At 36.1% G+C, this 13,169-nt stretch overlaps 1 protein-coding gene across 1 annotated transcript; it reads left to right on the top strand.

Moving 5' to 3' along the window:
• Nucleotides 1-295: 295 nt before the first annotated feature.
• On the top strand, nt 296-9,465 carry LOC135687569 (uncharacterized). Its single transcript, XM_065204167.2, has 6 exons — nt 296-639; nt 5,485-5,568; nt 6,121-6,221; nt 7,209-7,304; nt 7,723-7,994; nt 8,186-9,465. Exons 1-6 carry the CDS (start codon nt 616-618, stop codon nt 8,950-8,952), a joined length of 1,344 nt encoding a protein of 447 aa, XP_065060239.2. The 5' UTR covers nt 296-615; the 3' UTR covers nt 8,953-9,465.
• The last annotated feature ends 3,704 nt before the right edge of the window (nt 9,466-13,169 follow it).

Genomic DNA, 13,169 nt, shown 5'->3' with positions numbered 1-13,169 from the left:
GTCGCTAGTCCCTCTGAAACCTTTCATACAAAGCCTATTAAAGCTCAATAGCAAGAAACTCTTTGCATGAAAAGCACCCTGAAATAATAGAACATAAATCTAGCATTCAGTGTAGAATGATTTCAGTAGCTCACGTTTTATAATACAAATTCAAATACGCGAAACATTTTATTTAGTTTTGACATTTAACATGTCCTATATGATATTAATAATGGTCAAAGAGAGGTTTTGGCATAAAACCAAAACGCATATCGCAGCGGATTTCTGACGTTGGATTTGAGCATTACTCACGGAGAAGGAAAAAGCCACTTGATGTAAACCTTGAGTGAGATTTTCATTCTCACCAGGACAGCGGAGCAATATTGGAGCCCCACACAGAGAACGTATTAAACTAAACTAATTTGCATCCGAGGCAATTCACGTCGTGGTTGGCAACTGACAGACAAGTGAATACAAGATTACTCCAGGCTCATCCAAGCTACACATGCTTACACACAAGATACATCAGTGGCAAGAAAACATATTGAATCTATGAATACTGATCAAAATTTTGAAGAAAAGAGTGTCATAGAATCAAAAGTGGATCAAATTTAAAGTTTTTAAACAAGGCGCAGAATGAATCCATTTTCTCGTGGGGAGGTGAGTCAGCCTGCTAAGAAACTTTATAGGTCTTCCCTTTTCGTTGACCACAATACTACTTCAGTTGATGCTACTTGAATTGATGCTACTTCCCTTTATAATATGAAGTTATCTTATACCAAGATCAGATAACAATGGTAAATATATATCCTAGCTTAGAGTTTCGATCTTTTTCAGACTTTTTATACTCAGATTTTCAGACGAAAAGCTTTAGTTATTTTGTAAGTTTCAAATGCTTGCTTTTTCAAAGCAAAGATTCAATTAGAAGGTGAGGGCACACTTATGTTTTGAAATACAAACTGCTCTTGAATTAGCTGTGTGGATTCTCAAATTTGTGCAGAATTATTACAAAAAGGGTTTCTTGCAGACTTTGTGAAGCTAAGACTACAGTACTCCTGAATGTAAGGGGGAATTAAAAAAAGGTAAATCTTTTTCATAAGCAGCTGTCAACAGAGTTATCGCAAAGCAAACCTTTATTGAAAAATCCTTTCTGAAACATTTTCAAAAAGAATTAGCTTTAAGCTAGCATCTCTAGAGCGGCAGTCCCCCGATTTTTTCAAGATACTGTATGATAGACTCAACGGTAAATGCCTTAGGCCTAACCCTTAGGCTTCTGCCCCCTCTCTTATTGTAGGTCTTTGATAAAGACTTATGGGGTCCAACTACCGTGCTAAAAGCTGAAGTTAAAAGCAATTAGTCATGGTGGTTCCGTGTTATTTCGGCGTACCTTGTTCTAAGGGCTTCTGATAACTTAAACCCTAGGCTTAGTAAGACGACTTAATTGTTAGACTGTTAGTGAAGACAAACGTACTTTCTGTAAATTGAGCATGTTAAGTCACAGACAAATTTGGAACACATTCCTTTTACCTTCATAGCAGATAATTACCTAACTGTTCCTTTGATTCTGTATTCCGAGGGCACAAGGATTATGTCTGAATAACAGTTTAATTGATACAAAGCTTCAAACTAATTTATTTTTAAAATCTCGTTTATTCGAAAGGCATCAAGTATTTGATTCATGTAATGGCATTTGGTAAGTAAACATTTCGCTTGAAAGAAATCTGTAGCTTTACAAAAGACATTTTCATTGGCATTTTCCCCACTAAATCTCGTATGAATATCATATGAGCATCAAGTAGAAGACACTAATGTAAATGCGTTGAATGAAAAAAATAAAGAAAATCATTTGAGTTGAATGAAGCTTTACTCTTTATTGAACGGTCCTAAACACCAAACCTTATCCATAAAAAGTTTTCCCGAGGTGCAAGTCACTTGATGGAAATCTCTCCTACACCTTTGGTGGAAATCAAATTGTTTTATCTGGTGGAAATTTAATTGTTTTATCTGGTGGAAATTCAATTGTTTTACCTGAAAATCTCTGAAAATTATTTTGTTTTTGTGAAAATCTCGTACGCTATTTGGAAGAGTGAATTGCCCCTCGGTTTCCCCGAAGTAAAAACCTCGTTGCAGGATAAACACAATTTGCAATACTTCGCCAACACACCTTAATAAACAAATATCGACAAATAATTTCCGTCCAAGTTAACAGAATTGGTTCTTAGTAAAGAGGATAGTATGCAGATGGAGTCCGTTAAGATTGTGTAGTCGGGAGAAAACTGGAAAAAATCATTTCTTATATCTGATATTATCAAACAGCAATTTGTATTTCCTTAAACCTTGATCAAAATCTAAGCAAGCCTTTTCAACAAATTATCTACAACCCTACTCACAGGTATCGAACAAAAAGTCATAAAAATGTTGCTTCTTCGAAATGTGTGAACAAAATTTTGAAATAGAAATACTAGTGGCTAGGACCTCATCCTTTGCATGGAACGCCGCTCACAGAGAATCGAGCAAACATTGTAAGCAGAAAGTGTTTGGAATTTTGAAGGTTCTTTGCTTGCTGCTATGGCTTAAAAGAACCGCCATTTTGGTAGCCGAATAAGAGGGCCTATTATAGGGGGTCAAAATTTCGCAAACCGTGTAAAAATCAGCCAAAAGCCGTATTGCGCAATCGCATGAAGCCAATTTACAATTTACTGCACCTTAAGACGCAAGACAGATCTTGTGTGAAGCTGCATTTTGCGTAAAAACGGTTGCCAAATCCGCAGGCCCCACGTAGAAATAGGGTCGGGGTTTGAAGCTGCAAACCAATTAAAAGCTAAACTTAGAGGCCAATGAAATTTGAAGGCTGTCGATGGTTTTACCATAGAGATGCTAAACTTTGGAGAACATTTTTGTGAAAGACAAAAACAAACTATTACCATCGGCAGAAACAAGCCGTTTAGGCCTAAAGAGAGATGGTAATTCGGCAACTAATTTTAGGTCTAATTTCCCGGGCAACATTGTTATAAAGGTCGCAATCTCTTTATACAAAATGACGATGCATTTTTTTGTCTGAGCAACCTTATAAATCCTGCATCAATGCAAATTCTTTTCTACGAATCTCCGCAGTATCTACCACCTTCCGTTATATCATAACAGATGTCAGGCCAATCAGCTGTTTTTCCTGCAACGTCAAGGTAAATAGTCTATAGATTCTGAAAATGTACAAGAGAGGTGTGCTCAGACAATGGCAGCAGTCATGTTGAAAAGGGGGGGCAAAGACAGTCACTCGGAGTGAGATCCGTTCCTATCCAGCCAAGCTTTATCCGGGCGCCAAGGGGGATTATTAGAGTATTTGTCTTGTTTTTAGAGTGCCACTACTAACACTCAGTGTTTCTGTGTTGGTACGCTGAGCCTTTAACTGTACTGGAGCTATATGTAATCAGCAACTGACAACTATCTCTCCTTTCACACAAAGTTATCTATTGACTCAAAGGTAGCCATATCAGCTGATATGTTCTCTGTTTGAGTAACGTGTGAATCATTTCGCACGCATTCATTAGCAGATCTTTTCACTTTTGTACACCAAGATGTCTTTCTTTTGGGTGTGGTTGCAGAGGCCTACTTAGAGTATGGCAGGGTGGGGTGCCCATGACACCACTTTAAGGTGGGGACGCCACTTAAAGGTGGGGACGCCCACTGAAGGTGGGAATGCCATTTGAAGGTGAAGACGCCACTTGAAGGTGGGGACGCCACATATAAAGATGTGGATATATTTTTTCGTCAACGAAGGGTGTTTGGGTTTGGCCTTCTTTCTCAATAACCTTATCCTTATCACACATTTCCCTGAAACGTCTAAATTTGGCTTGTTCTTATTTTGAATGCTTCTTTCCATATCTTATCGAAATATTCTGTAGGTAGATCTAAAATTCAGGGGCGTGTCGAGGTAGGGGTTTTGGGGGGTGAAACATTCCATGTTCATGGTAAACCATTGTATGCTGGATATTTTTGCCTTGCCGGTATAATTTTAGTCTTGTCAGTAAACTCTTTTCAATAGCTACTACATTTAAAAACAGAAAAGGGTACAAGGAGAAGAAGGCTGCACTTTTTGCAAACAGTCGGCAGATGATCGTTTGGAAACGAGATCTTCGCAGCATCTTCTCAGTTTAATATTATTCCTAAAATTTTTAGATTTGTTACCCTAAAAAGTATATTCTAAAACTTTGGAAAACCTCTCATTTTCTCCTGTCAGAATCAAACCATATGAAGCATTATGATTATAACAGGGTTACGAATTTTGCCTGAATCTTCCTTAGTTCTAAATCGATGTTGTCGATATTTTGGATTAATTGTCCCGTTATCCCTAGAATGTCATACTTTTAAAGTTTTTCTTGCCGCCAACCACAGTGGCAGCCTTCACTAAACCCTTGAACAATCCTACCTTCCTCTTCCTACTCTCAGCTCCATCTCAATATTGATGTTCCTAATAATCGTTGTGATACAGTTTAGTTTAATGATAGAGACACAACTACGAAATTTAAGTATATGGTAGAGGTTACCCTGGGTTCCAGAGCGTCAAGTGTAGCAAGTGGGGCGTCGAGGAAATAGGGCGTACTTGCTACAATTGACACTCTGGAACCCAGGGTAGGTAGAGGTAGTAGTAGTAGTAGTACCAAAAATCCAATCAATCGGTGCTTGTGCCATTTCTGTGCTCCCTTCGCGTTTCATCAGAATTTGCTAATGAATTTAGTTGAAAGTTGCTAAAAGACAAACAAGCTAACAAACAGGCACCGCTAAAAAGCAAAACCTTCTTTGTTGAGTTAATAAATAGCAGGGAATGCTGGTTTTATGTGTTTGGATAAGGAAAAATCCAGCGATGGTCATATTTCCCTTAGATCTGCCCTACGTTTTGGAGCAGTATAAGCGTACTTAATTTTGAACATTCTCTAAAGCAAGTACAAAAATACACATTTAATCTAAAGCGAATACCATTTAAAGCGAATACAAGTTGCCAATGCTCACTAGTCTAGAAGCTATGCCCGAAAAAATGGAAGGTCCCTTTTCTGTTTGTCACTTTCGATAACTTTTTTAATTTGTGCTGCAAAAAGTCAACCAATAATGAAAACCTTTTTCACTTGATGTAAAAAAATTGTGACAGAGGTGATTTTCTGTCTTTGTTTTGTTGCTATCTAAAATGTAAGAAACTCCATATAAAGCCAAACTTTTAAAAGATAATATAAAATTTATAGTGGTAAGGATTTTCGTACGTTTCGTATCAAAGGGTTGGCAGATCAGAGAGAAACGCTCAAGGGGCAGGGAGCGACCTGGAATGTTTTTGGCAATGGGAATTTCGTGGTCGGGTTATCAGGCTACCCTCCCTTCAGTTGAAAATTTTTTTTTGGCCCTGATTATACAGTAGTATATCATATCAGCGATATTTGCAAAATAGCTCTAACCAAACCAAGCAACATATTTAGGACTCATTGTGTGCAGTTCTAATGACGCAGATTATATTTTCAGTATATGAATATTATCGTACGCAATGCAAGAACACACATCGAGGAAGGCAGAGCAAGGTTCACCGACTATGAAGTCGAACTAAAGGTAATAGAAATTACTTTGGCATTATTTTTTCTCTTCCTCAAAAACATATCTTTAAGCAACATCAGGCCTGGCTTTGGTAAGATCTCCTGATCGTTACAAGAGTGAAATGATTAAAAAGTGTTCCAGAGACTGAAATTACTTCCTTTTCTTCTTTATCCGCATTATCTCCAGCGATCTCCTTTAATTACGAATGATTTCATTGACTCTAAATAAAATGTTTGGGATACAAACCGATCTTAATCTTCTGACCCTATCGAAGGGTACTCCCTGCATACGGGCAAGTTTGTACAAGGATTCTCCCTCTCATTGAGTCTAAAATTATAATCAAAGGAACCTTCACTGACTGTTGATCCTTGATGGTTGTAAAACATGCTTGCTCTGTGTATCTTACAATTGTGAATTGCAAATCAAGGTAAGTTGGCTTTAGCAAAACATCTTACGGGGTGAAAAATTTGTATGAATTTATATTGTTTGTATGTTTGATTCTTCAAATGAGATATTTTCAAGCAATGGACCGTGCTTTTTACTTACTACAATTATTATCACTTTTAGACCAATCATATATCTTTTGCACTGAAGCAATCAAAAGTTCGACGAAGGTACTCGGACTTTGTTTGGCTGCGCGACAGATTGGCAAAGGACCTTATGATATCGTGAGTTGTAGAATTTGAATACATCTAAACACAAATTATGAAATGTAGGGAAAAAATGATTTGGTGTCTTCCTGCTGTAGATGTCAAGGATGTTCTATGTTTATAATGTATTCTTCTCTCTTTCTTCTTTCTCATCTCTCTTTTTTCGTTCTCCTCTTTCTCTCCGTTTTCTTTTCTTTATTCTCTCTTTTCCTTCTTTCTCTTCTTTCTCTTCTCTCTTTTTTCGTTCTCCTCTATCACTTTTCTTCTTTCTCTTCCTTCTTCTCTTTCATTTCTTTATTTTTTTCTTTCTCTTCTTTTCTTTCTCTTCTTTCTCTTCTTTCTCTTCTTTATTTTCTTTCTTTTTTTTCTCGTCTTTTTTCTCTTTCTTATCTTTCTTTTTTTCTCTTTTTTCTCTTTTTCTTTCTCTATCCCTTCTTTCATTTTTTATTTTTTTCTGATATCTCTCCTTCTTTTTTTACTTTCCTTTTTACTATTCCTTTTTCTTTCTTTTCCTGCCGCTATTTTCTTCCTACGCTTCTATCTTTTACTCTTCAGGCATATTTTTCTGGTTTCTTGTTTATTTTTATCTTGTTATTCTTCTTCTTCTTTTTCTACTTCTGTTTCTCTTCTTAACCTTCTTCCTTTTCTCTTTTACTTCCCTTATCTGTCTTCCTCTCATCTTTCTTATCCTTCCCTGTGTTCTTCATTTTCTTCTCTGTCGTTCTTTTTTTCCTTTATTACTATTCTCCTTTCTTTCAGTTTATTCCCTTTTAGGCTCGCTTTTAATGTGCCTCCTCCAATTCTTTTTACTTTGCAAGTTTCTTTATTAAGTTCCCCTTATTACATTCCTCTGATACAGTTTCTAAACGTTTATTTCAAGATAAGAGAGTTGTGCGTTTAATTTTAGGGAGATGATGACCCTTGCGATTACGCTCATGATGATTCTACGTCCATTTTCCCTTTGTAAGCAATTGTAAATAATGCCAGTGTAATATCTTTTCGTAGAGCCCCTCCAAGTCTTCCTGGAAGGAGACTTTTTGGTAGATTCAACACCGATTTTATCAAACAGCGACAACGAAAGCTTCAAGACTTCCTGAACAAGTAAGACTTCTATTTTCGAGAACGGTAAAATTGTATTGCTATCACCATCAAAGCAACGAGAGGCAAGGAAAAACTTACTTAGCTTGAAAAAGCGTCTATTCACACCAAGGGCCTAAGCCATTATAGAATCAAATATTTTCCTGATGTTACAGTAACAACAGATACTACTTTGAAGGGAAAATATCAGTATCTTTAAATGATAGCATAAGCATCTATCTGTTTAGGTATTCACACCCAGCGAAGGAAATAAATACATGCGCTGCAAGCCTTAATTTTAGATATTATATTCTTTAAAATACTAATACTGGGTAACTAAGTTCATGATTTGAATATCAATGATCTATATCTATCTATGCATCAAAGTCAACGGATGATTACATAGAAATCGATTTGCTGTACATGTTCCATTTGTCAACAGGGTTGTCAAAAACAATGTTTTCCTGTCCCATGTTGCTCTACACCTCTTTCTGCAAAGCAAGATGACCGTTGAAGAAATAGAAGCTCAGATCGATTCAAAAATTGACGAAGATGCCTGTGAAACTATTTTGTCCGAATCTGCCTTTCAAGACAAAAACGAGGCTGGATGTTCAATGCGAGACCGTCTTCCATCTAAACACGACAGTGGCATTGAGAGTTCAGGGCACTATGAAGGAGATTCTGGGGATGTGTCATCCGTTGGAATGGACAAATGTAAGTGTTTGCTTGGTTTTACCTACAAATATTCTATATATGAACTACAACTTTGTTTGTAAAAAGATCCTTGATGGGCATAAAGAAGCATAAAAGAGGATGTAAGCAAGCAAGCTTCTTATTTCTTCTTATTTCTGATTATTTTCTTCAATCATACAATCAGCTCATACATCTTTGCTTTATAAAAAAAGGTGACCAAGAACAGAATCTGGTTGATGGAAACGCAGCGGATAGTGAAGACAATGCTGAAGAGGAAAACGATCTTTCAGATGACAATTGTTTAGATGATGACGATGTCGAACGGAATTTTCGCAAATTACAATTGACGTCTTTACTCGCATCAGCCGTTGACCAAGAGAAGCAAGATCTGGAAAGCTCCGTGGAATTTTCACTAGAGAGGACATCAGAATCAGATGATGACGTCATAGATGAAGACCAAGAGATAGAGACAGGCATCACGATGAAATCACCTACAAGAAAGCTTTCCACTGGTTCGAATACAGGGCCTCGGAGGATGCGGCGTCGCAGCAGACGTAGACGAAAAACCTGCATACCTGAGCTGAACCTTTCTGAAGGGTGCAAGAGCAAAGATGACGCACAATCTTCGAGTCCCGGTCTTCTAAGAAAACAAACATTCATGCGTCGCTGTTTTTCGTTTGATAGGTTTATAAGGTCTTCATCGATGTTCGAAATGAAAAGGCAAAGCTCACTGATGTCATCGAAAAACAGTGTTTTTGATGTACAGAGTGGCAGGACAAGCAAAAGCTCGTTGTGCCGAAGTTCGTCGTCGAAGTTGTCAGAATCGGATGAACGATACCGTGCGAGATTTTCAGGGTCGGAGGAGAGATTTCGCTCACCAATAAAGAGAAGAATCAGTTTGAAGGAATACCATATTGTAAAGAAAGACGCCTGTTTTTATGCTAGTTTGGATGAAAATCAGTTCAAAACCTCTTTTTAAGCCGATATAAGACTTTTTTATTCAAAGATGTTTCGGTTTTTATCAAGTATTTTTCCAGTTCTCTTAACTGCGTCCATAAACCTTTAAGATAAATTTCAACACTTAGTAATATGAGATGTCCAAACGTTCAGTGCTAAGAGTACATTACAATCATAACTCATGTACAATTCCTTAACAATGGGTCGTTTTCTTTTTAGCTAAATTAGATTGATGACTTATAGTTGAAATAATAAACATAGAGCTAGGCAGAATTTTTTCTACACTAATATTAATAGCTTGAATCGTGAAACAATTTAATGCAAATTAATTACTAATACTGACTGTGTGGTAGGTCTTTCTTTACCAGTAAACATCGTAATAAATCATTTTCACGTTTATCACATCTTAATTCTTCTAGATATTCTTTTATACTATTCATAGCACTTGGAATACCTAAAATGAAGTATTCAAAAATATGAATTCTTTCCCCCAAAACTTGGGATGATGTAGTTCAATAAAGTATAGGCATATGGAGTAAAATGTATGATAATACTTTGTCCAACTTTTTTGAAAAATATTTGCACCTATTTACAAAATTCTGTAAAAATATCAAAATCTGGGTTCTTCTTTTTCTCACGAAGGCGTTTTTCCAAAACAAGGCTCTTGTTTAAAGCGTATTTTCTTGACATTTCTTTATCTGCCAGGATATAACAGTGTATTTAAGCAGGCAAATATATTTATATACTCCCTGATTTTTTAAACCCAGAAATGTTTTTTTGTTGAGCTCTGTCTATGCTACATAGGGACTGAATTGAAGCTCACAACAACTTGTTAATTAGAAGAAAAAAATCTAACTATTCCTAAAAATGGCTTTAGAAAAGCAAGTATTTAAAGGCATACTTTTTGGCAGAAACACTTTAGAGTATAAAACTTCAGAATAATAATCGAAAATTCTTAAGCTAGAAAGCATATTTGCCCAGTTGCGAATCATAAATGGCCAATTAGATTTTTCCAAAAAGTTGTTCTTGTGTGATTCTGAGATTTTCAGCATTTTGTCAAAAAAAATTTTCATGTATCAAAAAAAAGGAATGTGATAAATACAGTTATTGTGTATGATGGTATAAATGCTTGAGCAAAAAACTTTCCTGAATTATATTTATCTGCAATTTTAAACCCATTCCAATTTTCAAGCTGAATGAGTTAAATTTTAGGAAGGTATAATTTCCAAAGCATGCTTGCAAGTTCTTTAAACATTAGTAACAGGGGGTGTGTTTTGTTTATAAGTTGAGGTGCCTTGTACAGTGGCCTCAAGTTTTGTAAAAGCAATCCATTTTTTATGCTAACTTAATAAGTAGAAAGAAGTTAGGAGTTAATATCTAAATAGATGTCCATGATTTTGTGTTAAGTTATGAATCTGTAAATACTTATAAACGTAACCTTGTAACTATTTCAACTTATTTTGAAATTTTTAATGATGCAACTTTTTATTACTAGTCGTTAGATTTTCTGGATTGTGTTCTGCTGTTCATGTGGACATAACTTATTGGATTAAGGAAAATGGGTGAAAGGCATAAAAAACACAGGAAAATGGCAGCTGATCACTTTGATTGCTAAGAACGTCTGCAAGGACAGATTCTTATGTTTAAAAACCTTTTTCCTTCGTTATTTTCAGTCTGTGCATTGATGTTTGTCCCAGGGTATGCATCTCTACTGACCAATATTTTACAGTCCGGGGAACATCTAGAGAAATTTATAAAGCCTTTAATTAAAGATCTTTCCTAGAAAATTCAAAACGTTAAACCCCCCTCCCCTTTACCTAGTCGTGAAGGTAAAAGCATGATAGTGCTTTCGATTCATTTCTATTTACCATTGTGTTGCCAGAATTATCCCCAAGCAGGACTCTACATACCTGCCAATTGTGTAGTTTTTGGTATTGACGTATAACACGTCCAGTCCTCCCTATTTTGTGCTTGTTTTCTATATCTTTACACTTTTAGCGAGAGTAAACTTTATCTTTATCTTACAAGACAGCAGAGGTTGGGGGAATGGTGGCATTAAAAGTAAGAAATGATAAAGCAACTGCTCTAATATTTTCAGCCGTGCCTCTATCAATGTCCACTTCCATTTTTTGTCGCACGATCGGCATTTTGCGTTCTCGCTTCCATTTAAAATTTTGGTCCTCTTTAGACTTTAGAACGACTTAGTATTTTTAAAGTCAATTGATATCATTGAATTATTCTCAATCCATGTTCAGCTCTTATAGTAGATCAACCCAAAATCTCAAAATAATCACTTGAATATAATAAATTCAAAGTGCAGAATATGCCCTAACATACCATGTTAACCTTCAGAATATGGGCTAATGTTCTGCAGATTCATGTTTTGTTCCACATTTGAGAACACAGATATGATCGGCACGCATTTTTGCCCCCATTAAACATTATTTTCTTTATCAAGCTAGTGTACCGGTAGGGAAGATGATTCCTTTAGGTCTATCAGCCTGCAAAAATCTTCGCAATATCTTCAATCGGAACCTTGAATGCGACATCAAACTCATCGCGTTACTCGTTCATCAAAGGCAAAACTTGATCAAGGGTAACTGTAGTGTAACTGCTATTAACAGACACCTCTCTCTCGCTCCTAAACGAACATATATTTTTGCCTCAAAACGGTCAAAACGCTATCCAACAACTTCTAAACAAAAAACACCATTATACAACGGCCATTTACACTAAACCACCGACGTCGAAAATCGATGAAAAAATGTAGATCATCGCGAGAAAAAATAAACCTTATTGCCATAAAACACATTAGGCATGTTTGTAATACATTGAAAAGTGATAAGGATCACATTTAGGCTCTTCTGAAAACCAAATACTTATTAACTACAACTATGAATAAAATCTTCAAACAAATTTTTTGGCAATTAAAGAGGGTCTCCCAGGGGTTTTCGGGACCAAGGGAACATGGCAACAAATGGTACAGGAACACGGGAACATGAGAACATTATAACTAGTTTAAGGGAAGAAGGGTTGCTTTTTTAACGAGAACACGGGAATATTGGTTGTTCTTCTTAAAGGGAGACCCTCATTAATTGCAGCATCATGCAAATATGTTGGGGTTGACGCCAAGAATGTAAGCAAATTGTCAATGTACAAACTGTTACATAAGTGGCTTGCGATTCTCCAGAGGTGGTATAAATTGTTTTCGGGTAAAAAAAGAATAAGAAATCTGCTTAAATGAATCAAGTGCATTGATTAATATTTTTTAATGTTAGCCTTCCTGAACCTATAGGTTGCAAGGGTGAGTAAGCATATAACTTTGTTGCATACCAATGAGCAAAGATTCATTCAACGGATATTTGTTCAATCCATGTATAGTATGTTAGGAGCTCTACCCGAAATGAACCAAAGAAGATTAAGTTGCAATCATCCAATACACAAATTGAAGTGAGTTATAAATAGACAGTTAAAGAAAAGGTATTAAATTGACATCTATTATTGGCGCATGTGATGACGTCAAGCTCAAAAGGCGTTGATGACGTATATGATAAACGGATACTGTGCTGGATACAGTAATGAATCGGATTTTAGTGAATGGATATTGCAATGAAGCACTTAATCCCATCCAACAAATGTTAAAACGGAAGTAATACTCATTTAATTGTTCATCCTTTTCATGGAATAATACTAGGACAGAGGCCACACAAAGCAGTTCAAATTCTTCATGAAATTGTTGCTGCTTTACACAGAATAGAAATTGTTACTGTTTTACACAGAAATTTGGGGGTGAGAATTGTCGAGTTGCCCTACTTTGGCTAGGTAGTGATATAGTTGATAGAAATACAAAAACACAAAATTTCATCGATATTTCCTGGTTAACCTCTTCACAGAGCAAGACTTTAATAAGCACACAGGGAGAACACCTAATTTAATTCAATTTTGATACGAATATTCTAAATTCATTTTTCATGTGTCATAACAAATCGGTAGGATGTCTTGGATTCAGTTTTAATTCTATTAATTACAGAATTTGCAGAATTTTCTTAAGAATTTTCTTAAATAGGCATGAAATCTTATAACATAGTAAATTGTCTCCAAATGCTTTTCCGAAAATTTGACAAAGAGAGAAAGGATGATCTCAAGATAAGGAGACGACTGTTGCCCCTTGTAGCAACCTAGCTTCATTCCAAGGGTACTCTACATTCCCTAGATTCTATTGATTTTTGTATTGCATAC

Source organism: Rhopilema esculentum, chromosome 10, assembly GCF_057945365.1.
Source record: "Rhopilema esculentum isolate cy_ngs chromosome 10, ASM5794536v1, whole genome shotgun sequence".
NCBI lineage: Eukaryota > Metazoa > Cnidaria > Scyphozoa > Rhizostomeae > Rhizostomatidae > Rhopilema > Rhopilema esculentum.
This window is presented reverse-complemented; position numbering and strand designations above follow the sequence as displayed.

Coding starts and splice junctions, on each gene's coding strand:
- LOC135687569 (XM_065204167.2), top strand. CDS start 616: ATGAATCCATTTTCTCGTGGGGAG. Junction 5,569..6,120: donor ACTATGAAGTCGAACTAAAG/GTAATAGAAATT, acceptor TATCACTTTTAG/ACCAATCATATATCTTTTGC. Junction 7,305..7,722: donor CTTCAAGACTTCCTGAACAA/GTAAGACTTCTA, acceptor ATTTGTCAACAG/GGTTGTCAAAAACAATGTTT.